This window comes from Oryctolagus cuniculus, chromosome 17 (genome assembly GCF_051225735.1).
Source record: "Oryctolagus cuniculus isolate XC-2025 breed Fujian yellow rabbit chromosome 17, ASM5122573v1, whole genome shotgun sequence".
Lineage (NCBI taxonomy): Eukaryota > Metazoa > Chordata > Mammalia > Lagomorpha > Leporidae > Oryctolagus > Oryctolagus cuniculus.
Genome location: NC_142883.1, coordinates 33831011 through 33857504, shown reverse-complemented (window position 1 = coordinate 33857504; position 26494 = coordinate 33831011). Strand labels below are relative to the sequence as shown.

Sequence of the window (26494 nt, the reverse complement as noted above, 5' to 3'; positions counted from 1 at the left end):
TGAGGCTCCGAACCGGCTATCCTACGTTTCTGTGGGGTTGGTGGTATCTCGAGGCCACGGCGGCCTCCAGCGGCCACACTCTGTTCCCGTGGCCCGCGCTGGGCCGCCGGGAGTCAGGAAAGGAGGGACGACGAGCTGAGTTCTCGGGAAAGGCCTGTTCCCCTTCCTCCGATAGACCAGGGGGAAGCGGCTAGCTAACTGCAGTCTCGGATCCAAGTTCCCTCTCGGGTGAGAGATCTTCGCTCAGGACGGGAGGCCGAGGTCGTCCTCTGATAACAAGTGAGGGTTGGAGGAACCCGGCGCCGCAGACGGAGAAGACCAAGACCGAGCATCCCCCGACTCAGCTTGCGGCTTTCTCTTTCATTCTGGCTTTAGGACCGCACGACCGCAGCGAAACCAAAACAAGAAGCTGAGGTTCCACCGGGGTTCTATTTAAGAAGCACCCCTAGGGCGGGGCTGTCGCCGGAAGCTATTTTACGGCCTGTGTCCCCGTGATGCCCCGCCTCCAATCGCACTACCAGTAGGCGACAGGACGCCCCCACTTCCGGTCCCCGGAGCTGTAGCCAGCACGCCCCCTCCCCCATTCTTGCTGCTCTTCCATTGGCTGCCGCAGGGACGCGCTGTGATTTCCCATTGGTCGCGTCCCCTCTCCGGAGCTGCACCTCCTCCCTCCTGGTATAGTCTTGTCTTCCGGCACCCGATAGGTCAAAGACTGGGAGGGCGTCTGCCCTTCCTGGCCAATGAGCGATGTGGAGGGTGAGGGCGGCGGCTGCGTGGTGGGGGCAGGGCGGGACTTAGTGTGGCCATTGGCCAGGACGGGTACAGGCCAGAAATACGATTGGTTAGAGCGAGGGGCGCCGTGGTGGGGTCCGAGCTGCGCGGTCTCAGCAGCTGCAGGAGACGGAAGTGGTGAGAGCGCGGCCTCGGAGGGTCGGGCGGACGCCGCCTGGGTGAGTCACCGTGCCCCGTGCACTGCCAACCTGGGAATGCAACGACCCGGTCTTGCCTGGCCCCGCCTCGGCCCCCACCGCCTTTCTCGAGTCCCGCCTTCTGTCATTCGGTGCCCCGCCTCCGAGCCTTTAGGCTCCGCCCCTAGAACCTGGGCACCTGGGCTCCCCTGCCAGCCTAGCCCGTCCCCTGGGACCAGAAAAGGAGGACCTGGAAACCTCCGGCCACCTAGGCCTGGCCCTTGTCCCTTCTTCCCTGCCTCCTTTCCCCTGCGGCTGCGCGCCAGTGGGCGGTGAGGCAGCACCTCTGGCTTGCAGCTTGCGGGCTCCCCCGTGAGGGAGGGTGGGCTGGGGAAAAGGGAACCGTGAACAAGGAGGTGGGCAGGAACACAGATGGAGGCTTTCATTCCTGCTGCCTCCCGCGGGGCTCCGCTGCGCTGCTCTTGAGCGTAGCAGGCATGAAGGAAAGTGTGAGTGAGACCTGGGCCTGACTCAGGAGGCCCTGTTTTGAAATCCTTGTTACTTGGACCCATTTGGCAGATACTGATGCTGAAGCCTGGGGTGGCTCGATTCTTTCGCCGTTGTGTGGCCGCCTCCCCATAACCTCCACCCCACTTTTTGTCAAGTACACTCAGCAGGTCCCGTCCAACCCTGCTGCTCCCTTATCACAGGTTGTGGTCCCCTCCCTCTTGTCCTCTGCTCTGGACTCTGCCCCCAGTAAACAGGTCTGGTGGATGCTGCTCCCAGACTCAGAGGCAGGCAGAGCAGTCTTATGGATCTGTGCATTCACCAGGGCTAAAAAGGAGCCCCAGCTGGGCAGCCCTTGTGGCTTCAGAGTTGCTGTATTCTTCTGCTCTCCTACAAAAGACAGATTTCGGAGTGCTCTTCTCCTCTGGGGTCAGGGCACAGGACTTGCATTCTGCTGCATGGTCTTGAATGGTGCTCATTCCTGCTGCACAGGTTTGTGGCTGACTTCATGCCCTGCAGGGTCGCTGTGGCTTCCTCCCCGAGTTGCTACCATTGCCTCCACCTGGCAAGGTGACTTGGGGGGAACTGGATTCTCCGTGAGAGAGGGGAGTAAGAGTCGTAAGGAAGTTCTGGGGTACAGGTGTGGTATTTGTTGATTCTATGCTGATGTTAGTGGTGCTTTTTACTCATCCACTTCTCTGTCTCCTTGTAGTGAGCAGCAGGCAGCCAGGACCCTCACCACGGTAGAATGGTGAGTACTTTCTTTCCCCAGACCATTGTGTTTTCCATAATCCTGTGTCTGTCTCTGTGAAGCTGCCTTAACGGCTCCTGGACCTTGAGCTCCAAGCTATTCTGTTCGGCCCCTAAACAGGTTCACACAGCCCTAGGACCACAAACCTCCAGAAGTCTTTTCTGCATGTGCTTTGCCACACCTTCCCTCCCTACCTGCACAGCACTGACTTTCAGCCCTTTGTAAGAGCCCCCCTTTTGTTTTCCTTGGGTCCCTGGTAAACTCTCTGTTCTTTTATTTTTAAATAAAGATTTCTTTCTTTATTTGAAAGGCAAGAGAAGTAGCAGCTCTTCCATCAGCTGGTTCACTCTCCAAATGGCTGCAACAGCCAGGGCTGGGCCAGACCAAAGCCTGGATCAGGAACTGCATCCAGGTCTCCCACATGGGTGGTAGGGGCCCAAGTACTTGGGCCATCATCCACTGCTTTCCCAGGTGCATTAACTCAATTGGAAGCAGAGTAGTCAGGACTCAAACTGGCACTCCAATATGGGATACTGGCATTGCAAGTGGCAGCTTAACCCACTGTACCACAGCATCAGCCTCCAGATCTCTTATGTTGTGTTCTGAGAAACTAGAGCTTCTTTATCTCAAGATCCTTGGACTTCTGGTCGGGAGTGACTCCACAAAGACAGTGGCACCTCTCCAGCTGCAGATTGCTTGTCTGTAATGTCAGCGCAGGCAGCAGCTGAATGACATCTAGCAGGGTGACGTCCGAAAGGTGCCCAGAATGTTACCAGGGTGGTTTTGCATGATCCAGTAAACTTTCCGTTCCTTGACTGCCCTTCATCTCAAGTTCAGGTTGACTCCTGGGAGCTAGGAGGGAGAGGCAGTGAGAGAACTGCAGGGCCTGCCCAGACCAGCCCCTCAACCTGGCTGCATCTCATCAGTTTTCTTTCACGTGTCCCTTGTGCTTATGTTGGTCAGGGATTCCCTGCCTCCCACCCTTCCTGCCATAGACATGCTGTACTGTATGCACGTAGATCTGGTTTCTTCTTAGAAAGCCTGCTGGCCCTGACCCCCATCAACTGATAGCGCCTCTCCTCCTTCTCTTCTGTGACACCCAGAGTTGGCCTCATCTCATTCCAAATCTGGCAGTGCCACTTGCATAAAGTAAGTGCACTCCTTCTCTGTAAGCCTGAAGCCGCCCTTGTTAAAACAGGGTACGACGTTTTTCTTACAGGGTCGAAAGGTCTTGGTGAGGTAATGTTGGAAACTACTTGGCTCATAGGAAATATTTAATAAAATGTCAGGTTTTCTCCCCCTCTGCAGCCCCCTCCCCAAGTAAAACAAAAGCCCTGGTTTCTGAAAGTCACCAGGCACAAGAAGTCTGTGGCTCCAAGCAGCTCCTTCTGTGATTCCTTGGGTACCTTATTCCTGGGGCCTCTCCCTAGCTCCCTCCAGCCCTTACGCCTGGGTTTCAAGTTTTGTTTTCCTACAGCTTCTGTGGCGCATAATTCCCATTCTCCTCTTTCCCAGCCTAAGAAATTCTTTCTCCGAGAAGGATTTTTTTTTCCTTTCCCGGAGTTCAGAGGCTGTGAAATTCGGGAGCCACAGGGCCGAAGGGGTAAGGCTGGGCAAGGGTGTTGGAATAAAAACCTCAGTGGATTTCCTTTGAGAAGTGAAATGACTAATAGGGCACCAAACCAGTGTCCATTCCAAGGGGCAAAAAGAGCTTAATGAGGTCAAGGGTTTGGAGGACACAGATACACAGGACCAGGGTAGGGTGTGCTTTGGGAGGGAAGGAGGGGACACAGAAACAGACCGGGTACAAGGTGGAGACAGGCAAGGAGCTCCCTCCGGGGATCCAGAGCAGGCTTTTGGGAAGGCGTGGGGACGGCTGTGTGGGGAGAGGAGCGTGGGGTGGTTCATCTGAGCCTCCCCCTCACAGGTCCAGACTCCTGAAGGGCCCTGGATGGTCCTCGGGATACCCTCCTACCCCGTCCCTGGGCTGCAGGGGGGAGGAGCCTGGGGCTGTGGGCGGGGCCCTCGTGGAGCTGCCCCACCCCTGCCTCCGCCTTCCCGTCGCCATCCAGGCTTCTGCCGGCGCCTAGCTCCCCTCCCTCGCGCGCTCGTGCGGGAGGGCGGAGCTGGGCCCGCTCCATTGTGGAGAGGAGGGGAGAGGCGCGCAGGAGCCGCGGAGAGGCCCGGCCGCCGCGGCTGCACCTGGCGGGTCCCGCAGCCGGGATGCGGCGGGTGCCCGGGACTGGCGGGCAGCGCAGCGGCTCCCGGGACATGTGCGCTGGCCCAGATCGCCCGCGACCATGAGCCTGACCGCCCGTGTCTCCTGCTCCATGCTTAGCTGCTTTGTAAGTGCCAGCCCTATTTGCGGGGGCCGGGACTCCATGCTTGCACCCGCAGCCCCGCCCAGGGCCAGCCTTTGAGATACCAAATTTCAGCCCATCCCCCCTTCCCGAGGCCCCCCCTAGTCCGGTGCCAGATGTTTGGGGACAGGGAAGGCGGGCGGGTGTTAACCTTGTCTTTCTTGGACTTGCTTCATTCTTTGGGAGCTGGGGATTGTCGAAGGTCGGAGATGAAAATTCTGTCCCATCTTGGCCCCGCAGCCGCTGCCGTGGACTGCAGATCTCCAGGCCCCGCCCTGCAGGGGTGCATCCCTTTACCTCTGCCTCTCCATCTTGGTGCCCACCCGCTGTTCTCCTTGCTTGGGGATGTGAGCGTCGCGCCCAGGCTGTGCGGGATGCTGCAGGGCTGGTCCTGTGAGCCGCGTCCTGGTCTGCGGTCCCTTCCCCCTCCCATCACTCCATCCCTCACCTGATATGCCAGTCTTTTCTCCTTGACTGTCCCCCAGACAGCCTCTCTCTGCTCCGTCTTCCCTGCCTCTGCAGGGCTCCGTCGCTCTGCATCATTCCGGGTCTGTCCTCCTCCCCCCTCTGGCTACTGCTCCTTCCCAGCTTCCCCCATCTGTCCTCTCAGATGTCCCCCCGCCCCGCCCCCGGGTGTCTGCCAGGCCTCCTCTGTCTGTGCCCTGGCTGTCCTTGCGTCTCCTGGTTCCCTTGGTTCCTCGCAGTTGCGTGGATCCCCCTCTCTCCCCTCCCTGGTGGCGGGGAGGGGAGTTGCTTCTGCTCGCTCTGGGTATTCCTTAGGAATTTCCCTCCCATCAGCAGGCAAGGCAGAATGCTTGGCAGGTGGTAGGGACTTGTCAGCATTGTGGGCCTAACAGGAAGATAAGCTCAGCTCCAAAACACACCCTTCTTTCGAAAGCATCCTTGAAGGCCCTCTAGAGGCCTAGGACTGAAACCTCCCCCCCCAAGTATTCTTTGTCTCCTTACCCAGGAGAGTGGAGCTGTAGTGGCTGTCGTTGCCTGGTGCCCCTTCTCTCCCTGTAACCGGCTGCCGTACCTGGCTCCTTGTCCCCAGAACAGCATCCCTTCCCCACTGCCACTGCTGTCTCTCCCTGCACCGCTCCTTGTTTCTCCCCTTCCCCACTGCCACTGCTGTCTCAGCCTGCACCGGTCCTTCTTTCTCGTGGTCTTTGCCCTTGCTCCGGCATTGACCTTTTGGTTCTGGAGGAGAGTCCCTCTTGGAGAGCCCCGGTTTCCAGTTCCTCCTTGCACCTCGCTCTTCACCTTGGCCTCATTTCACTCTTCCCCATCTCTAACCAAGCCAGGTCTCCTTCCCCTCCTTGATAGTCAGAGCTCTTAAAAGGGTGTGTGTGGTGTCTGGATTTTATTGGCTGGGGAGGGGAGCAGAATGAGCCTGCTGGGCCAGGTGGTGACTTGGGGCTGTGGCCTCCCTGCAGGGTGAGGAAGGGCCCCCCAGCCTGGAGTACATCCAAGCCAAGGATCTGTTCCCCCCCAAGGAGCTAGTGAAGGAGGAAGAGAGTCTGCAGGTAAGGAGCCTTTGAGAACCCTGGGTAGGTGGGTCTCTCTGCCAGTTACAGAAACACCTTCCCCCTCTAAAAACAAACATCTGCAAGAGGCCCTGGTGGCAGACTCTGGCTTCCTGCTCTGTCTCTGGAGGGAATGGGCTCTGTCAGAGGAGCCGTGGCCCCAGGGAAGGAAAGGCAGGTTCCTGTACAGATGTTGCCTGGGGCTGTTCCCTGGGCGAGGACTCTCCTTTCCCACCCTGGTCCAGATTTCCCAGAGGGAATCCCACAGAGCAGGGGACACAAGGAGAACAAAGAGGTGACTCATTTCTGGACTGCGGGTTCCTCTACCTCCTGGCAGGTACCCTTCACCGTGCTGCAGGGTGAGGGAGTGGAGTTCCTGGGCCGGGCAGCCGATGCCCTCATTGCCATCTCTAACTACCGGCTGCATATCAAGTTCAAGGACTCTGTCATCAACGTGAGTTCCTGTTTTTCCCTCTCACACTGAAGCTAGAATCCCCATGAGATGGCATTGTTCCAGTGCTCTCTGTCATGTCTACAAAACAGCTGGTATTTCCTTGTCTTTCCCCTCGGCCTCTTGCTTTCCTGCCTCATCCTCCTGGCTGTAGGTCTGTCATTTTGTGTGTCTGGTTCATTCTCCCTTTCCCTCTACTTTCTTTCCCTTACTCTTTTGCTGTCCCTCCTAAGGGGTACAGTGGCATTGTTGGAAGAGTGCAGGCTTTGAAGTCAGGTGAACCTGGGCTCTCTTCGTGCACTGCCACTCACCAGCTCTGTAACCTTGGTCAAGGCATCTAACCGGAAGCTTGATTTTCTTTTAAATAATAAGGAATGAAAACCCCTGCCTTGCAGGGGCATTATGAGTGTTAGTTGGGGAGTCACCTATGTAGTGGAACAAGCACAGTTACCAGGCACTTTAGGAGATCCCCAGTGGGTGTTCATCACCTTTTTCACTGATCCCTCAGCAGCTACAGAAAGGGAATGAGGAGTGGTGCTGAGGCAGAGGATCTGAACTTGTGTTTGCCCTTCCCCTGAAGGTCCCCCTTCGGATGATTGACAGCGTGGAGAGCCGTGATATGTTCCAGTTGCACATTGCCTGCAAGGACTCCAAAGTGGTGAGGTGAGAACAGTGGGGCCTCCCTCTGGTCCCCTGACCCTGCATGGGTCTTCTTGGCAGGAAGAGAGGAAGGATACTGTTTCCCTTTGGAGGAAAAGGTGAAAACTGTTCCGGGTTTGGAGGTCAGTTTACTGACCTGTGGTGTCTTGAGGTGAAAAACATGGAGCTAATGCTTAGCTTGTGGAGTGCCCACAAGGAGTGAAGGAGATAGGGTGTGTGAAAGCTCCTAGGACACTGTCTGGCACATGATTGGGCTCATTTAGTCATTCATTTAACATATTTTTATTAAGCACTTTACTCTAAGCCAGAGTACTGTAAGCACTGGGGATACAGTAGGGAACAGACAGACAACCTTTTTCACCCTCTTGGAGGTTAGACCCCAGCAGGAAATAGTGAAGCATGTTGAGTGATGGTGAGTGTGAAGGGAGAAGATGAAGGAGAGAAAGGGGGTGTGGTGCGCTGTGGGGGGAGGCTATCATCAGAGCAGCCTACAGCAGAAGGATGGCATTTCAGTCAAGACTTAACATTGGTGTTTGGGGGAAGAGCGTGCTACAGGGAGAGTACAGCCGGCGCAGAGGCCCTGGGGTGGGTTCCTACCTGTGCCTGCACAGTGTGGCTGCCGAGACGTGCGCAGTGGCATCGGACTGTCACGCTGTCATAATGACCGGCTTTTACTTTGAAGGAACTGAGAAATCACTGGAGGCTCTGAGAACAGGAGCGACGTGATCTGATGAATGTTTTATAGAGTCCCTCTGGCTGCTGTATTGAGAATAGATGAAAGAGAATGGGGCCCAAAGCAAAGGCAGAAACTGGGAGGCTGGTCAGGAGCGGTTGCACTGGCCCAGGTGCGAGGTTGTGGCAGGCTCTCCAGGGGCTAGCAGTCAGATTGGTGAGAAGTGGTCAGATTCCGGGTGTATTTTGGAGGTGGATGTGACAAGACTTGCTATCAGATTGGACACGTGAGAAAAAGGAGTCTGAGGTGACAGCAAGGATTATTAAGAGTATCCATGTCTGCGGGGGATTCGGCAGGAAAATGCACCTTGCCCTTTCCTTTGAGGAGGCTAAAGTTCAGTTGCTAAAGGAAGACTTAACATGTGGCAATATGCTGTGCAGAAACCTCTAGTTTACCCCCCAAGCATATTAGGAATCAAGAAGAAGGAGACTGGGGAATGGAGTAGGCCAGGAAGGCTTTAAGGAAGACGTGGCACTGCAGCTGTCTTCTAAGCCCCAGCAAGATGAGGCCAGGCAGAGAGGAGACGGTATCAAGCAGAGGAGAAGAAACAAGGAGATAGGAATGAGCAGCACGGCCTCTGGCTGAAGCAGAAGGCTTGTGCTGGGGAGTCATGGGAGAGAACACTCGCCTGGCAGGGTAGAGACAAGCAGTGGAGACACTCAGGGCCATGTCGTGGTGCTTAGATTTGATACAGGAGACAGCAGGGTTTTCTTAGATGGTAACATAAGCATGCCTCAAACCCTGGGGTTCTCGGGAAGAGAATTGTCACAAGAAATGACTTTTCTTGGCTGTTGGCCGTTGTCCCTGGTCCTCCCACCGTCCCTACTGCCCTGTCTCCTGCTTTGCAGCCTGCTCTCTCACAGCCGTGGTTTGACCCTTATGGCCCCATGGCACGTTCACCCCTTGCCTCATCCAGGCCTGTGGCTTCTTGCCCGGCAGGTGCCACTTCTCCACTTTCAAGCAGTGCCAAGAGTGGCTGTCAAGGCTAAGCCGGGCCACAGCAAGACCTGCCAAGCCTGAGGACCTCTTTGCCTTTGCCTACCACGCCTGGTGCCTGGGGCTGACTGAGGAGGACCAGCATACCCACCTGTGTCAGCCAGGTGAGACCAGGCTGTTTTCTTTTTGAGGCTGTTTCTTACCCCTTCTTTCTCATTCCTGCTCCACCCCTGGACCTTGGTGTTCTGGGACACTAACTGGCTGAGGACTGTGTTGCAGGAGAGCACATACGATGTCGGCAGGAGGCGGAGCTTGCGAGGATGGGCTTTGACCTGCAGAACGTCTGGAGGGTCTCACATATCAACAGCAACTACAAGTAAGAGGGCAGAGGCCAGGGGACCCACATACCAGTGCAGACCCAAACCGAAGCACAGCTCCTGGATCTGTGAGGGAGAAGGGAGCCCGGCCCTCTTGCCTCCAAACCAGACCCATGGGTTTGTTGTTAAGTATCTTAGACCTGGTTTGGTGACCCCATCTGGTCTCTTCTCAGATTATGCCCCAGTTACCCCCAGAAGCTGCTGGTTCCTGTGTGGATCACAGATAAAGAGCTGGAGAATGTGGCTTCCTTCCGCTCCTGGAAACGGATCCCTGTGGTTGTGTATAGGTAAGGCAGCGGGGAATTGGAAGTAGGGAGGCTGTTTTTAATTCAGTAAGGAAAATCAAAATGGAACATTATTGATAGCCTCGTGGACTGGGAATTGACATCCTATGAGGAAGTGATTATGAAATAATTTTCTTTTAAAGATTTATTTATTTGGGCCGGCGCCGCGGCTCACTAGGCTAATCCTCCGCCTAGCGGCGCCGGCACACCGGGTTCTAGTCCCGGTCGGGGCGCCGGATTCTGTCCCGGTTGCCCCTCTTCCAGGCCAGCCCTCTGCTGTGGCCAGGGAGTGCAGTGGAGGATGGCCCAGGTGCTTGGGCCCTGCACCCCATGAGAGACCAGGAAAAGCACCTGGCTCCTGGCTCCTGCCATCGGATCAGCGCGGTGCGCCGGCCGCAGCGCGCCGGCCGCGGCGGCCATTGGAGGGTGAACCAACGGCAAAGGAAGACCTTTCTCTCTGTCTCTCTCTCTCACTGTCCACTCTGCCTGTCAAAAAAAAAAAAAAAAAAAAGATTTATTTATTTGAAAGGCAGAACAACGAGGAGAGAGGAAGTGAGTATGAAACAGTTTTTTTAAAAAAACATTTTATTTGTTTGAAAGGCAGAACAACAAGGAGAGAGGAAGTGACTATAAAATAATTTTAAAAATATTTATTTGGGGCCGGCACCACGGCTCGCTAGGCTAATCCTCTGCCTGCGCTGGCACCCTGGGTTCTAGTCCCGATTGGGGCGCCGGATTCTGTCCCGGTTGCTCCTCTTCCAGTCCAGCTCTCTGCTGTGGCCCTGAAGTGCAGTGGAGGATGGCCCAGGTCCTTGGGCCCTGCACCCGCATGGGAGACCAGGAGAAGCACCTGGCTCCTGGCTTTGGGTGGGTACAGTGCACCAGTCATAACAGCCATTTGGGGGGTGAACCAATGGAAGGAAGACCTTTCTCTCTGTCTCTCTCTTTCTCACTGTCCACTCTGCCTGTCAAAAAAAAAAAAAAAAAAAAAACTATGAATAGTTTATGCATTTTTAAAATATTTATTTATATACTTGAAAGGCAGAATGACAGAAGGAGAGACAAAGAGTGAGACAGATTGATCTTCTATCTGTTGGTTCATTCCCCAAATGCCCACAACAGCCAAGTCTGGACCAGGCTGAAGCTGGGAGCCAGAACTTCACCCTGGTCTCCCACATGGGTGGCAGGGACCCAAGTATTTGAGCTAACATCTACCACCTTCCCAGGTGCATTAGCAGGGAGGGTGATTAGAAATGGAGTAACTGGGACTCAAACTGGCACTCTGATTTGGGAAGCAGTGTTGCAGGAAGCCCACTGTTGCTATAATGCCTGTCTCAGTTTTTACATTCTTTTTTTTTTTTTTAAATTAATTTATTTATTTGAAAGTCAGAGTTACACAGAGAGGGGAGAGGCAGAGAGAGAGAGGTCTTCCATCTGCTGGTTCACTCCCCAAATGGCTGCAGCGGCCAGAGCTGTGCCAATCCAAAGCCAGGAGCCAGGAGCTTCTTCCAGGTCTCCAACTCTGGTGCAGGAGCCTAAGGACTTGGGCCATCTTCTGGTTTTCCAGGCCACAGCAGAGAGCTGGATTGGAAGTGGAGCAGCTGGAACTCGAACTGGGATCCTATGGGATGCCGGCACTGAAGGCAGCGGCTTTACCTGCTATGCCACAGTGCCGGCCCCCAGTTTTTACATTTTAAAAAATATTTATTGGCCGGCGCCGTGGCTCAATAGGCTAATCCTCTGTCTAGCGGCGCTGGCACACCGGGTTCTAGTCCCGGTCGGGGCGCCGGATTCTGTCCCGGTTGCCCCTCTTCCAGGCCAGCTCTCTGCTGTGGCCAGGGAGTGCAGTGGAGGATGGCCCAGGTGCTTGGGCCCTGCACCCCATGGGAGACCAGGAGAAGCACCTGGCTCCTGCCTTCGGATTAGTGCGGTGCGCCTGCCGCGGCGGCCATTGGAGGGTGAACCAACAGCAAAAGGAAGACCTTTCTCTCTGTCTCTCTCTCTCTCACTGTCCACTCTGCCTGTAAAAAAAAATTATTTATTTATTGGAAAAAATATATATATAGAGAGAGCGCGCATGCGCAAGATCTTTCATCCACTGGTTCACTCTACAAATGGTCGCAGTGGTTGGAACTGGGCTGATCTGATGCCAGGAGCCAGGAACTTCTTCCACGTCTCCCATGTGGGTGCAGGGTCTCAAGCATTTGGGCCGTCTTCTGCTGATTTCCCAGGCCATTAGCAGGGAGCTGGATTGGGAGTGGAGCAGCCAGCACTCAAACTGGTACCCACATGGGATGCTGGCGCTGCAGGCGGTAGCTTTATCTGCTACACCACAGCACCAGCCTCAATTTTTTGCATTTTTAAGGGTCATTTACAAAAAAGACACAGCAGAAGCTAGTTGTAACTTACGAGGCTGACAATTTATTATCTGATTCCTTACTGAAAAAAAATTTGCCAACCTCTTACTCGAGAACATTGTAGCTAAAACAGAGCAAGGAAATCATAATCATCAGATTTGGAATTGTTCATGATCTTGGCTCAGGCCTTGTTCGCCTGCTGGCTGTCTGTACCTGGAACAGGTGCTATGCAGATTGATGAGTCAGGATCACCTTGGGAATACAGCGCCCATTTGAGAAGGTGTGTGTGGTGGTGCTTTGTAAACTGTAAAGCCCTCTAGAGATGTTAGGGCTTTTGGTTGCTATTCTTATGGCTGGAGGAGTAGGCAGCCCCTACTGGCTCTGAGGACCTGACTATGGCCTCCTGGGCTCTCCAGGATAGGCCTCTAGAGGCTTTGAATGCCAAGGGCATTGTGGTTTCTTCTGTTTTGTCAGACACCTGCGCAATGGGGCTGCCATTGCCCGCTGCAGCCAGCCTGAGATCAGCTGGTGGGGCTGGCGCAATGCTGATGATGAATACCTGGTCACATCCATCGCTAAAGCCTGTGCCCTGGACCCAGGGTCAAGAGCCCCTGGGGGCTCCCTCAGCACAGGGAATAATGATGCCAGCGAGGCGTGTGACACTGACTTTGGTAAGTCTGGGTGATGCTAGCCCCCCAGGGAGCAGCACCCCCCACCCCCTTGGCCTCATTGGCTCCCAGGGAGTCCACGAGAGAGACTGGGACGATGACAGCACATGGGGTGCCTGGGTCCCTGCCTTTTAGGGGGTTGTGGGTTTGGGGGATCTCATTGCATGTTCCTCTTGAATGAAAGTGAGTGCCACAGGGCCAGGGCGTGACTGGGCGGCTGGCTGATCCAGGGTCTTCCCCCGCTGTGCATGTAGATTCCTCTCTGACTGCGTGCTCTGGGGTGGAGAGCACAGCGGCCCCCCAGAAGCTGCTGATCCTGGATGCGCGATCCTACACAGCGGCAGTGGCCAACCGGGCCAAGGGAGGCGGTTGTGAGTGTGAAGGTATTGCTGTGAGCCCAGTGTCTGTGGCTGACCTGAGCTCGGGGCGGCTTCGGTGAGGGGGTTGGGGGAAGCTTATGTTGCAGAAAGAATCACTCAAACTTGGTTTGGAATTAGGAGTCTGCACTTATTAGCTATGATTGTGTTTAAGTTGTTTAATCTGTCAAAGCTTTATCTTTTCATCTGCAAAGTGAGATACCTTGCAAAATTGTTAGGATGATTAGAGGCTGCATATATAAAAACGCTGGCACAGAGCAGTTGCCATTTTCCATAGTGTCTCTTTTATCTGAGACGCCCAGTGGACACCTGGCATTGCAGATACTACTGATCTGTATGTGTGCATGCACTATATTTTTTCCCATGCATACATAACTGTGGTGAAGTTATTCAGACACAGTAAGAGATTAACAACAATTATAGCAATATGCTGTAAAAAGTGGTTTTTTTTTTCCTTAAACTTATGGTTTATTTCTAGAATTTTCCATTCAATGTTTTTGGACTGGGGTTGATCATGGGTAGTTGAAACCATGGAAAGCAAAACCACAAATAAGGGAGGGACTCCTGTATTGAGAATTTACTGTTCTTTGTAGCAGTGTTATTATCATGTGTCATTAATATTGTTTTCACTACTAGTATTTGGCACCTGAGTATCCAGAGATGAAAGTGTGACTTGGATTTCGAGAGTGTATTTAGTTCTCATCCTGGAGGTTTCTGCCCTGCCAGGGAAGCTTTGTCCATTAGGACAGCTCTTGTGCTAAATGCCAGTTTGCAGGACAGCCTTTTATGGTACACTCTTCCTCTCCTGTCTACAGAGTACTACCCCAACTGTGAGGTTGTGTTTATGGGAATGGCCAACATCCATGCCATCCGGAACAGTTTCCAATACCTCCGGGCTGTGTGTAGCCAGATGCCAGATCCCAGCAAGTAGGTGTTCCCTGCTCTGAATCCATCATGCCTCCACTCTCATCCCTTACATAGTACTCCTTGTGCTTGGAAGATTGAATCAGGAGATGGGGGATGTGGAGGCACAGGAGACCCGAGAGCCTGGGTAGAGTTGGGTACAGTGGGCCAGTTCCCAGAACACTCCTTCCACTTCTCAGCCAACACCTTGGCACAGTCACAGAACATTGGATTCTTTTTGTTTGGATCCGTTGTCCTACTCAAAGAACACAGAGAACTGGGGAGAGCAAGTGGATAAATGTGCACATGATGCTTTGCAGCTCTTCTGTTGAGCCTGAGAAGTGCTTATCTGCCTTGGTGCTGTCTTTTCCTACCTTCCTGCTAGACAGTCCTTGACAGAAAGACAATGGGTTGGACCTCTTAGTTTCAGCCCTTGCTGCGGACATTGTTGGGTGCAGATGGCTGTGAGTGGTGGAGAGACCTGTGGCCTCAACACCACCAGTGACAGACTTGATTTCTGCTCTTACGTAGCTGGTTGTCGGCGCTGGAGAGTACCAAATGGCTGCAGCATTTGTCGGTGATGCTTAAGGCAGCTGTGCTGGTGGCTAACACAGTGGACCGAGAAGGCCGGCCTGTGCTGGTACACTGCTCAGATGGCTGGGACCGCACACCACAGATTGTGGCCCTGGCCAAAATATTGCTGGACCCCTATTACAGGACACTGGAGGTATTTAGATGGGAAAGAACAGAGGGAATGGGGTTGTAGGGAGATGCTGGGCCCTTTGGATGTGTCTTGGAACTCTCATTAGGGGACCTTGGTGGCTTTGGGTCCTCTCCTGTTCTTTGAAGCACCAGCTTCCCACGTTGAGCAGTCCCCTGGGGACTGGCACACCAGCCTCTCCAGAGAGGCCCTGAGGTTGGACTGCTTCCTTTCTGTAGGGCTTTCAGGTGTTAGTGGAGTCTGACTGGCTGGATTTTGGGCACAAGTTTGGAGATCGCTGTGGCCATCAGGAGAATGCAGAGGACCAAAATGAACAATGCCCAGTGTTCCTCCAGTGGCTCGATTCTGTTCATCAGTTGCTTAAGCAGTTCCCCTGCCTGTTTGAGTTTAATGAAGCATTCCTGGTAAGTACTAAAGTCTTTGACTGGGGTGGGGGTCAAGGTGAAGCCGAGGCCCCAGGTGCGAGCTGTCTCGGCCTTTTAGGTAAAACTGGTGCAGCACACGTACTCTTGCCTCTATGGCACGTTCCTGGCCAACAACCCCTGTGAGCGAGAGAAGCGCAACATCTACAAGCGGACCTGCTCTGTGTGGGCTCTCCTGCGAGCCGGCAATAAGAACTTCCATAATTTCCTCTACACACCTGGCTCGGATGTGGTAAGTGCCAGCCCCGTTCCTGTAGCTGCTGCTAGAAACCTGCAGGGAGAAAAGGCTGAGTTGGTGGGGAGAAGGTAGAGCCAAAGGCTGAGGGAAGGAACAGGGATCAGGAACGTCCGACCAAACGCTGGTTTCGCCTGCTTCCCCTAGGTCCTGCATCCTGTCTGTCACGTGCGGGCCCTGCACCTCTGGACAGCTGTATACCTGCCAGCATCATCTCCATGCACACTCGGGGAGGAAAACATGGATCTTTACCTTTCCCCAGTGACCCAAAGTCAGGAGTTTTCTGGCCGCTCTCTGGACAGGTAAGAGGGGCCCTTCTTGCTTTTGAGAGATCCTGTCTTCTGGAAGGGCAGTGACAGCTTTCTATCTTGCCTGAATGTTGTTTGTTCTTTGATGAGATACTTATAAGCAACTTGCTGAGTTGAAGGAGAAACTTGGCTCACGACTTGAAGCCAGCCTGTGGTGTTGTGTGTGTGTTTTCAAGGTCCTCTGTTAAGATAAGGTTGATCACCCTCTCTCGCGGAGTTGCCATCACCCTGTGTGATCGACTCAAGCAGGAATGGGGAGAACAAAGAAGAAAGGACTGTTTCAGGAAGGTTCATGGGGATGGTGGTGTGTATTTGTTCACTGATACAGGCATGGGGAACCTGTTATCTAGCAGTAGCCTTCGCCACATGCAACATGAGCTTCCAGCAGCACCTGGCTCTCAGGGAACTGGGTTCCCAGAAGGGGCATAGCCTTTACATTATTCCCTCAAAAAAAAGTCAGAGTTTAAAGACATAAAATTAAAGTTTTCTTCTGGCTGTGTGTTTGAGGGGAAGTGGGATGGGGGCTGTTGAGTTTTAAGAGTGTTCTTTACTATAGAAACTCCTTCCTCGTGATCCTTGTCCCTGTAGCTGTGCACTGTCAACGCTTCCGTGTGTGTCCTTCTAGATGCTTACGTAGACGTAGCTACACTCTTACATTCTCCTTACAAAAATGTTTTTAAAAACACAAAACCAGAACTTTTCATATAGTATTCTGAAAAATGTTTTTCCTACTTTGTATTAGGCTGTTTCCCTATAAAGATATAACATATAAGCATATAGAGTTACTTTATTGTTTTTAGCATAGTAGTACAAACTTGATATGTATTGTAATTAAATAACTGGTTTTCTGTTGATCATTAGGTAATTTCCTTTTTTGAAAATCATTACAGAGTACTTTAGTGATTATTCATGCATATATGCAAAATACATACAATATAAACCATCTAAATCATTTTTTAAAATATATTTATTTATTTGAGAGGCAGAGTGACAGAAAGGGAGACAGAGACAGAGATCTTCCATCCACTGGTTTGTTCCCCAAAAATCCCATATCATTCAGGGCTGGGCCAGGCTGAAGCCAGGAGCCAAGAACTCCATTCTAGTATCCCGTGTGGGTGACAGGTACCCAAATACTTGTGTCGTCACCTGCTGCCTCTCATGGTGTGCATCATCAGAAAGCTGGATTGCAAGCAGAGGAGCCAGGACTTGACCATGCATTCCAGTATGCCATAATATGGGATGTGGGCATCCCAAGCGGTGTCTTAACCTGCTGTGCCCAACGCCCACCCATCAAGACACTTTTAGGCTGTTTGATAAGACACAGAACAATGCTAAGTCAGCATTTAAGTGATAAGATTATGTGAGGTTCAGAGCTATTAAAAGAAATGATGTGTTTTTAGGGCCGGCGCCACAGCTCACTAGGCTAATCCTCTGCCTTGCGGCGCTGGCATACCAAGTTCTAGTCCCGGTCGGGGTACCGGATTCTGTCCCGGTTGCGCCTCTTCCAGGCCAGCTCTCTGCTGTGGCCCGGGAGTGCAGTGGAGGATGGCCCAGGTGCTTGGGCCCTGCACCCCATGGGAGACCAGGAGAAGCACCTGGCTCCTGCCATCAGATCAGCGCAGTGCACCGGCCGCAGCGCGCTGGCCGCGGTGGCCATTGGAGGGTAAACCAATGGCAAAAGGAAGACCTTTCTCTCTGTCTCTCTCTTTCACTGTCCACTCTGCCTGTCCAAAAAAAAAAAAAAAAAAAAAAAATGATGTGTTTTTAAAAGAATAATTTGGTGTCTTAGGAAATTTTGATGAAGGACCAGGCAGGAACCGTGGCTTGTGTCCCAGGTATCTGTCCCAGGGCCAGGCACATAATTCACACTTTGATAAAACTTTAAACAGATAAGTAGATGGAATAAAAGGAGTTGTGGGCTTGGTAACACGGTTAATGGAGAGGGGTCCAAATGAATGAATGAAATTCATGAGAAATAGTTTTTTGTCTTTTTTGTTTTGTTTTGTTTTAAGCCTATCTGGAGGCGGTAGGGGTGAGAATGAACAACTTTAAGGAATAGAAAGAATACAGGACAGTGCATTGAGGGCTTTAAACATTGCAGTGGAGAGTTTACTTTGATTCCGTTGTCCATAGGAAGTCATTGTGACCTGCTTACAGAGAGATTTCTGGAGAGCTAACCTATGAACAGGGCAGCTGGATGCCTAGAGCCTGGCCAGCATTCTTCTGGTGATGGAGATGTGAGGGGAAGGGTTCCTGGAAATGAGACAGGATGCAGACACACTACAGAAAAGGCATCCACCGGCTACCCATTGATTCAGAGTTGAAGGGTTGAAGAGAAAACTGAAGACGACACAAAGTCTTTGTTCTAGTCCCAAGTGTTTGAGCTCAAAAACTAGGAGAATGTTAGTACCACCAGTAGACACGGAATAGTTCAGCAGATAAGCCAGTTTGGGGAGAAAGGAGAAGATACAGGGTTGAAATATTAGCTGATGGCAGAGAGCAGGCATGTTATATGCAGCTCAAGATGGAGAGCTGCATTTAGAGAAATAGATAGTGTCAAGATTTTAAAGGAATTGGTTTCTGTAACATCTGACTCACCTTTGGTTCTACCTTTCCCAAGGATCTCTTTCTTCCTCTTCCATTAAAGTTCAATACCTTCCTCTGTGCCCAGCTCAAATCCTTCCTTCTCTGTGTAGCCTTCTTTGACCACCCCCACGGGATGAGCTGAGCCCACCTTTGTCACATGTAGGTTTGCTAGTGTTTGCTATTTTAATCTGAGTGAAGAATGCATAAGCATTACATTTTTCCTTTTACTTCTTTTTGTATGTTTGAACGTTTCTATAATGTAAAGTTTCAAAAAAAAAAAGAAAGAAAGAAAAAAAGAAAGAAAGAAAATGGCTGTGGTACTTTAAAAAGATGCCTGGGTTTCACTCTTGGCCATTCTCATTCAGTAGGTCATGGATGGGCCCTGGAAGATCCACAAAAGCTCCTAATGTCCACCAAATATTGAACCCTATTGGTCTGTTTTACTCAGTGGGCATAGAGTAGAGGCAGTTGATGTCATTAAGAGTTTAAGCTCATTCATTCTCCAAGTCATTTGCTTGATACTGTACTAGGTACTAGGGATTCAAATAAGATATAGTCAGCTATAGAGGCGCTTTAGTAGAGGGAGAGAAACAGAGAACAGTAAGAGCAATAATGTGTCCCAGGAAACACTGAACACTGTGTTTTGGTGCAGATTATTTTATTCCATCTTCATGATGGCTGTAAGAGGAGGCTTAGAGAAGTTAAGGTCACACAGCTAAAATGTTGCCAAGCTGGGATTCTGACCCAGACCCTGGGACTCCAGAGACTCAAGTCAAAAGTGATCACAAAAGTGAAATCAAACATCAAATGTATTTAAGACACTTATTATAAAATAAATTTCAAAGAGCAAGTACCCAAAATGAGCTATAATTGTAACAGCCTTTGGGGGATTTTTCTGTATGGGCTGAACGAGAAGTTACTCCAAAAATAGGAGGCCAATGAAGCCTCATCTGTTTCCTGTTGAATTTCCCTGAAATATTTTGTGCTTTAGGGACTTTAAGCTGCATTAAAAATCAGGGCAGCTATTCTCAAAAGTGTCTGTTCCCCACTGGGTGTGGAGAGTGAATACCCAAGACCAGGGGAGTTTCCATGGGGCCTTGGGAGTCTGAGGAGCACCTGCTGCTAAGTGACTGGAAAAGCTGTGTCGAGCTTGCCTGAGTGTAGTCCTAATTCATTTGTGGCTAATTGGTCTGTGGTTGGTTGCCTGTATTTGGAATCCTCATAACATCTCTAAAAGGTAGGACCTGCTATTTCATAGAGAAGGAAACCAAGTCTTTGAGAAGTTAAACGACTATCTTGTAGTCATATAGCTAATCAGTATTAGAGCCAATATTGTCTACCTCCAAACCCATCTTCTTTCTTTCTCATTGTGATAGAGGCACTGGGATATTAGGTATGAGGTTCAAGTATAGACCTGGCTGGAACAATAGATTGAGGAAGCATCAGTTTTTGGGCAGTTGAAACCATGGGAGTGGTTGACCTTGCCTAGGGAGATTGTATATGTTAAGCACTGGCAAAAGCTGAGAATGTACTGTGGGTTCTTGAGAACAGGGTCTATGGTTTTGTTTTTTTTGTTGTTGTTGTTGTTTTTTTTTGCCAAGTAGACTTTGCAACAACATTGGTATTTGTAATCTTAAATGTCATTATTTCTTGTGATCTCTAGCTTTGATTGGAGGAAGCACCTGTTTCCTGACTTGGAGATGCTGTGTTTGTCATTCCAGATTACCTAAAACCAGATCCATGGATGATCTTCTTTCTGCTTGTGACACAAGCAGCCCCCTGACTCGCACATCCAGTGACCCTAACCTGAACAACCACTGTCAGGAGGTCAGAGTAGGCCTGGAGCCCTGGCATGGCAGTTCTGAAGGATCAGAGACAACTTGCATGGAATCTGGGGTAGAAAGTCCTCAGCAGACTGCAGGAGAAATGGGCCTTCCTCCCCCTCTGCCCAACAGCCAGAAAGATTACTTGAGCAATAAACCTTTCAAGAGTCACAAAAGCTGTTCTCTAAATTATAAACTGCTCACTACCGCATTGTCCCGGGAAGTGAAGAGCAACACCTCTGATCCTGAGATCAAAGTCCTGGAAGAGATTAAGGTACCTGCTCAGGACCCTCCCGCCCAGGATGAGCTGGGTAGGACTTTGGACGGCTCAGGAGAGCCACCTGAACATTGTCCTGAAGCAGAAGCTGTCAGTGTACTCTCAAAGGTCATTTCTAACAGATGCGATGGAATTTGTGATCTTCCTAAGTCTTCGCAGGACTCCCTTACGGGTGCCCCTCAACAGACCCTGCTAGATTCTGGGCCAGGTGTACCCTCCAGATGTATCCTGGATCACAGTCTGAGCACTTGCCGCAACCCACCGACTGCTGCCTGCCAAGCTCCTCTAGGACAAAGTGCTGATTTCCTCAGCCAAGCCCCTGCAGCATCGGTGGGCGTCACTCATCAGGAACAGCCCACTTCTGTGCCAGATCTGATCCATGCGGAGGAAGACACCGGCAAAAGAGGAAATAATAGGAATGGACAGTTACTAGAAAATCCTCGCTTTGGAAAAATGCCATTGGAATTGGCCCGAAAGCCAATTTCCCAGAGCCAGATCAGTGAGTTCTCTTTTCTAGGGTCCAACTGGGACAGTTTCCAGGGGATGGTGACTTCATTCCCAAGTGGGGAGTCCACCCCTCGGCGGCTGCTTTCCTATGGCTGTTGTAGCAAGAGGTCAGGCAGTAAGCAGACACGGGCATCAGGGCCCTGCTTTGGCGGCCAGTGGGCTCAGAGAGAAGGTGTGAAGTCACCAGTCTGTTCTAGTCATTCCAATGGACACTGTACCGGCCCAGGAGGAAAACACAACCGAATGTGGTGGTCCGGTCACCCAAAGCAAGTCTCCAGCACGAAGCCTGTCCCGCTGAGCTGCCCTTCTCCAGTCCCTCCGCTCTACTTGGATGATGACGGACTGCCCTTTCCCACTGACGTAATCCAGCACAGGTTGCGACAGATCGAAGCAGGATACAAGCAAGAGGTAGAACAGTTACGTCGACAGGTGCGTGAGCTTCAGATGAGGCTGGATATCCGTCACTGCTGTGTCCCTCCAGCAGAGCCCCCAGTGGATTATGAGGATGACTTTGTAAGTATTCACCAGCTGCCCTCCCTCCCTCCCTTCGTTGATGCTGTCAGCCAGTGTTGCAACCACTCAGCATTCATTCATTAGGAACCTGCCATGTGCCACTGGGTTAGGTGCTTGGGCTATAGGATGCAAGATAAGTAAATGATTGGAAGGATATTCCTAGGTGGTAGGATTGAAGGGGGTATCAGGTATTGGGGGACTGGAATAGAATGAAAGGTCAAGGAAGGGTTTTTCCATGGAGATAATGCTGGAGTTGAGTGCTGAAAAAGTTTGTGAGGTAGACAGTGAAAAGGAAGCATGAAGATAATAGGTACCCTGAAAAAAAAGGGTGGTGTAAATGTGTATTGGCGTGCATAGACACTTGTGCTGGGACTATGAAGGAGAGTTGGGTAGTGTGGTAGGGGGGTGACATCAGAGAAGTTGAAGGGGTTTGGAAAGGTCAGCTTGAATGCCCCTCTTGTTTAGATTTTATACTCAAGGCAATACAATTTTATACCAGTGAGTACCATCAGATTTATTTATATGTATAAATTAATTTGAAGGGCAGAGTGACACACATAGAGAGTTAGAAACAGAGAGAGGGGTCTTCCATCTTTTGGTTTACTTCCCACATGACTGCAATGGCTGGGGTTGGGCCAGGCTGAAACCAGAAGCCAGGAACCACACGGGTGGCAGGAACTCAAGTAGTTGAACTGTTACCTGCTGCTTCCCAGGCACATTAGCAGAAGAAGAAGCAGTCAGGACTTGAACTAGTGCTCATATATGGGATGTGGGCATCACAAGGGGTAGCTTAACCCTTTGTTCCACAATACCAGCCCCAAATTTGTATTTTAAGGAGACTATAGGGGCTGGTACTGTGGTATAGCAGGTAAAGCCACTGCCTAGGTCTCTGGTATTCCATACGGGTGCTGGTTCAAGTCACAGCTGCTCCACTTCCGATCCAGCTCCCTGCTATTGCGCCTGGGAAAGCAGCAGAAGATGGCCCAAATAACCTCATGGGAGACCCAAAAGAAGTTCCTGGTTCCTGACTTTGGATTGTCCCAGATCTGGCCATTGCCACCATATGGGAAGTAAACCAGCAGATGGAAGATCTCTTTCTGACTCCCTTTCTCCCTCTCATTCTGTAACTCTACCTCTCAAATAAATAAATCTTAAAGTAACAAAAACAAAAACTAGCAGTGTAGAAAATGGATGAGGCAGTTGAGAACCAGGTTGGAGGCTGGTTAGGACATTTTGGAATAAACAAAGTAAGAGATGATGAGGGGCATCTAGACTGCGCTGTGTTGGGTAGCCTCAAGTTCTGGCATCGCAGTCCTGGGGGAGCTTCTTGGAGCCATTTCCTCCCCATACTATCCTGCTGTTTACATAGCAAGAATGCCAGTTTGTCTTCTGTTAAGGCATTCTCACTTGCCTGTTGTCCACTTCTCTGCTGATGGAATGGAAAGGGCTAATAACTTCTTATATTTCAGGCAATGCATTGGCAAAGGTACAGATAATGAATAGTGTAGGTCTTAAAGGCCATACAGTGCCTCAGCTACTGTTACAGTGCAGAAGCAGCCATATATGATATGTAAATGAACGCTACTATGTTCCAGCAAAACTTGAGGTTAGGGGCTAGATTTGGCCTATGGGCCATAGTTGGCCAGCTCCTGGTTTAGAACTTAACAAAAGGGGCCAGCAAGGTGATGTAGTGGGTAAAGCTGCTGCTTGTGACACTGTCATCCTATAGGGGTGCTGGTTTGAGACCTGGCTGCTCCACTCCTAATCCATCTCCCTGCTAACGCACCTGGGAAAGCAGTGGAAGATGGCCTAAGTGCTTGGGCCCCTGCATCCACGTGGGAGACCTGGATGAAGCACCTGGCTCCTGGCTTCAGCCTGGCCCAGCCCTGGCTGTTGCGGCCACTTGGGAAGTGAACAAACCAGTGGATGGAAGATCTTCTGCTCCCTGCCCCAGCTCCATAACACTGCCTTTCAAATAAATAATAAATAAATCTTAAAAGAAAAAAACAACAAAACAACAAGAGAGACTTTCTACACTGTAGTATAGCTTTTTTTTTTTTTTTTTTTGTAGTATAGCATATTAAGAACATGGAGCTGAAGCCAGAATATTAACTTCAAAGCCCACCTTTACTACTTAATAGCTCTTAGCTTTCTCTGCAGCTGGGTTTCTTTATTTATAACATGGGGACAATAGTAATATACATGCTGAGGCTATGGTGAGGTGTTATATCAGTTCATGCATGTAATGCCCTTAGAACAATATCTGACACGTCGTAAATGGTATTAGCAGTGATGAGGTTGATGGTGACGTCTGCCTTCTCTCTAGACGTGTTTGAAGGAGTCAGATGGTAGTGATACCGAAGATTTTGGCTCTGATCACAGTGAAGACTGCCTTTCAGAAGCAAGCTGGGAACCTGTTGATAAGAAAGAGACCGAGGTACTTCCAGGCAAATATGTGATGGGTACTTATGTGAGCTCAGAGATGAGTGACAGGCTGTAGACTGAGCTCTCCCCCAGATGAGTGTCATCTTTATAGGCAAGTAGAGGCCAGTTTGCAAAATCAGTCTTGTCATTTTTCCCCTGAGATGTTTTCCTTGTTGCGGTGTTGTGCTTCTACCTTGTTGACATGGACCTGGCATTTTTCCTTGTGCCTTCTATTAGGTGACTCGCTGGGTTCCAGATCATATGGCATCCCACTGCTATAACTGTGACTGTGAGTTCTGGTTGGCCAAACGAAGACACCACTGCAGGTGAGATATTTTTATGATTTAGTAAGATTCATAAAGCAGTGCTGTAGGTATGTACAGAACTGAAGTGCATTGACCTGAAAATAGAGACCTCTTCATGTGAGCTATCTTGTTTGCTCCCAACCCTTTTCTCCATTTAGTCATGGAAAGCTTTTGAGAGCCTCAGTCGTTCTTAGGAGACTGGCATTTCTGATGATCTCTTCCCTCTTTGTGCTTTGGCAGAAATTGTGGGAATGTATTTTGTGCTGAATGCTGCCACCTGAAGCTGCCCATTCCTGATCAACAACTCTATGACCCAGTTCTCGTCTGTAACTCATGTCACGAACACATTCAAGCATTTCGTGCCAGGGAACTCATGAGCCAACATCTGAAGAAACCCATCGCTACAGCTTCCAGTTGAATGCCAGAGGAGATGACCTATTCAATTTTAGCAGGTTTGAAGGGAGGATTGCTTCAGGTGTAGTTTGGAAGGTTCTCTGATGTGTGGCTCATGGATTCAGAGCTCAAAGATAGCATCTTGAGAAATCCTCCTTGGTACCATGAGCCTGGAGCAGAAGAATTGCAGTTTCACAGGAGGTCCTCTACGGGTGAGGCCCTCACCTTGGGGTAATGGTCCTGATCCAGACCCAGAGTCTGGGAGCTTAACGTTGAGTTGGTGACTCCAGCTTCTTTCTCCCAGGAGTCACAAGATGATGATTTCATAGATACTGCCTGGTGCAAAGTGCCCCAAACAGCAATAGAAAGGCATATGTATAACAAAACTCCAAGTGATAACCAGACCCATCCTCCACCTTGACAAAAGCAGACTATACTCTACAAGTGAGGAATTCCTATCCTCTTTGAGATGAACTGTATCCCGTCCCTCTGTGCTCTGTGTCTGTGCATGAAGGCTCAGTCTTTAGAGGCGCTCCCTCTAGTTGCATTCGTACTGTCTTTCTGTGGAGTTTGGTTTAAAGACTGGTTCGGCAAGTGGAGGTTTCGATGTATCTTTCACTTGGTTCATCGCCAGCGTCAGTGATTATTTGGTGTAGGGGGACAGTTCTAGGGAGTGAAACATGAGGGAAAAAACTCTGCTGATGTTGTCCAGGCCAAGGTCAGTTCCTCTGAGCTGTGAAGGTAGGCGTCTCTGTTACCCAGTGGCAGCTTTTGAGGTATGCACTGTGAAGAATGAGAAGGGAAAAGCAAAAGTTGCCCTTGTGAAATATCTGCTGATTGTGCCCTCCCCTTTGCACCTGACTTTTCCTAGTTGTCCTGGTGCTAACACAGGAGCTACACCTTGATCCTCTCCTGGCATGAAGATAAAGCTAAGGTTTTTGTTGTTACTGTTCCATGGCCCACTTCCCCCATGTTGTCTTTCCCTTGGCTGCTGCCGCCTCTGGGTCACACTGCTTCTTATCCTGAACACTTGACACCTTAAGGGTAGAATTTAGTGTTTGGTTTTTACCTCCTAGAATATGCTGTTTGGCATGTGAGGGTTTCAGTCCAAATGCTGCTGTCTTTTTCTGTGCACTTAACAATGGAACCCAAATAGAAGAGAATAAAGCCTTGATACCAAAATTGGGAGAGAAAATGTGTCCATTTGGACCAAACTTTTTTTTTTTTTTTTCAATCTAATTATGTACCCATGGCACTTAACCAAAAGACAGAGTTGATATAGCCATGTACTGTGGTTGGGACAGATACAGTCTCCTTGGCCTATAATGAAACCACTAGAACATCCTTTATACATTTTCCTTAATTCATTTGTGTATAAAAGGCAAATTACATTTAAACTTATCCTATTTTAAAATTATGGTAGTGAGCTTTTTCATTGCTACTTTCATGTTGCATTCTAGAAAAAAAAACTTTTTGTTCATTCCAAAATAACTAGGATCTGCATTTAGAACAAGAATTGTTATTTGTCCTGACCTTTTCTTCAGTCCTACAGAGAAGCATCTGTGCTTCTTTTATACTTGCCATGGATGTAACCTAAAAAGTTTTGGCATATTTAGGTCAGCCTGGGAGAACTTTTTTTTTTTTTCCATTTAAATGGAGTTGAATAATGATTTTATGTCTGGGAGATTCCTGAGATCACTGTAAAAGTAAACTATTTCTTGTCTCTGATACAGAAACTTTTTTTTTTCAATCATTAAAATGTACTGCCAGTTGTGAGTGGCTTTTGAATTATCTTGACTTTGCACTTCACTCTGCCTGTTTTCAGGGGGAGTAGGATTGGTAGCAATTGGGAAGCTGTATCTGTCTACTGTGTGTGGCTGTTTTGAGGGTCTGTCCCATCAGTGAATGAACTGCATGGCCTTGGAGAGAGACTCTGGGTTCTTGGCTCAGATTTGTTCATCAAATACTCCTTTCAGAGCTGTTGTGGGTGTAAGTGACATGATGTGGCCAAAAATCCAAACTGTGCAGTTGCGTTGTGACAAACATGCAATGTGCTGTAAAAACTCAATACAGTTGAAATAAAATCTCTATATTAGTGCTGCTTTGTTGGGTCTTTTTATTTTAATTTCTAAGAAAACTTGATTCTCATTGTTCTTTGAACATGAGAAAGGACTAATAATAC

At 50.2% G+C, this 26494-nt stretch overlaps 1 protein-coding gene across 5 annotated transcripts; it reads left to right on the top strand.

The window, feature by feature from the left end:
- The first annotated feature begins 785 nt into the window (after positions 1 to 785).
- On the top strand, positions 786 to 26409 carry MTMR4 (myotubularin related protein 4). Of its 5 annotated transcripts, none has more exons than XM_008271230.5 (19): positions 786 to 950; positions 2128 to 2166; positions 5963 to 6052; positions 6390 to 6506; positions 7084 to 7166; positions 8836 to 8996; positions 9112 to 9208; positions 9383 to 9496; positions 12325 to 12521; positions 12773 to 12901; positions 13711 to 13822; positions 14330 to 14525; positions 14738 to 14923; positions 15003 to 15173; positions 15324 to 15478; positions 19792 to 21190; positions 23517 to 23627; positions 23852 to 23940; positions 24160 to 26409. In XM_008271230.5, the coding sequence occupies exons 2-19, from the start codon at positions 2164 to 2166 to the stop codon at positions 24335 to 24337; spliced, it is 3588 nt and encodes a 1195-aa protein (XP_008269452.3). In that variant the 5' UTR covers positions 786 to 950; positions 2128 to 2163; the 3' UTR covers positions 24338 to 26409. The 5 variants fall into 5 exon arrangements, with proteins under 5 accessions (XP_008269452.3, XP_008269454.3, XP_051680734.2 ...); XM_008271232.5 differs by lacking the exon at positions 786 to 950 and adding an exon at positions 1155 to 1240; XM_051824774.3 differs by lacking the exon at positions 786 to 950 and adding an exon at positions 1398 to 1417.
- The last annotated feature ends 85 nt before the right edge of the window (positions 26410 to 26494 follow it).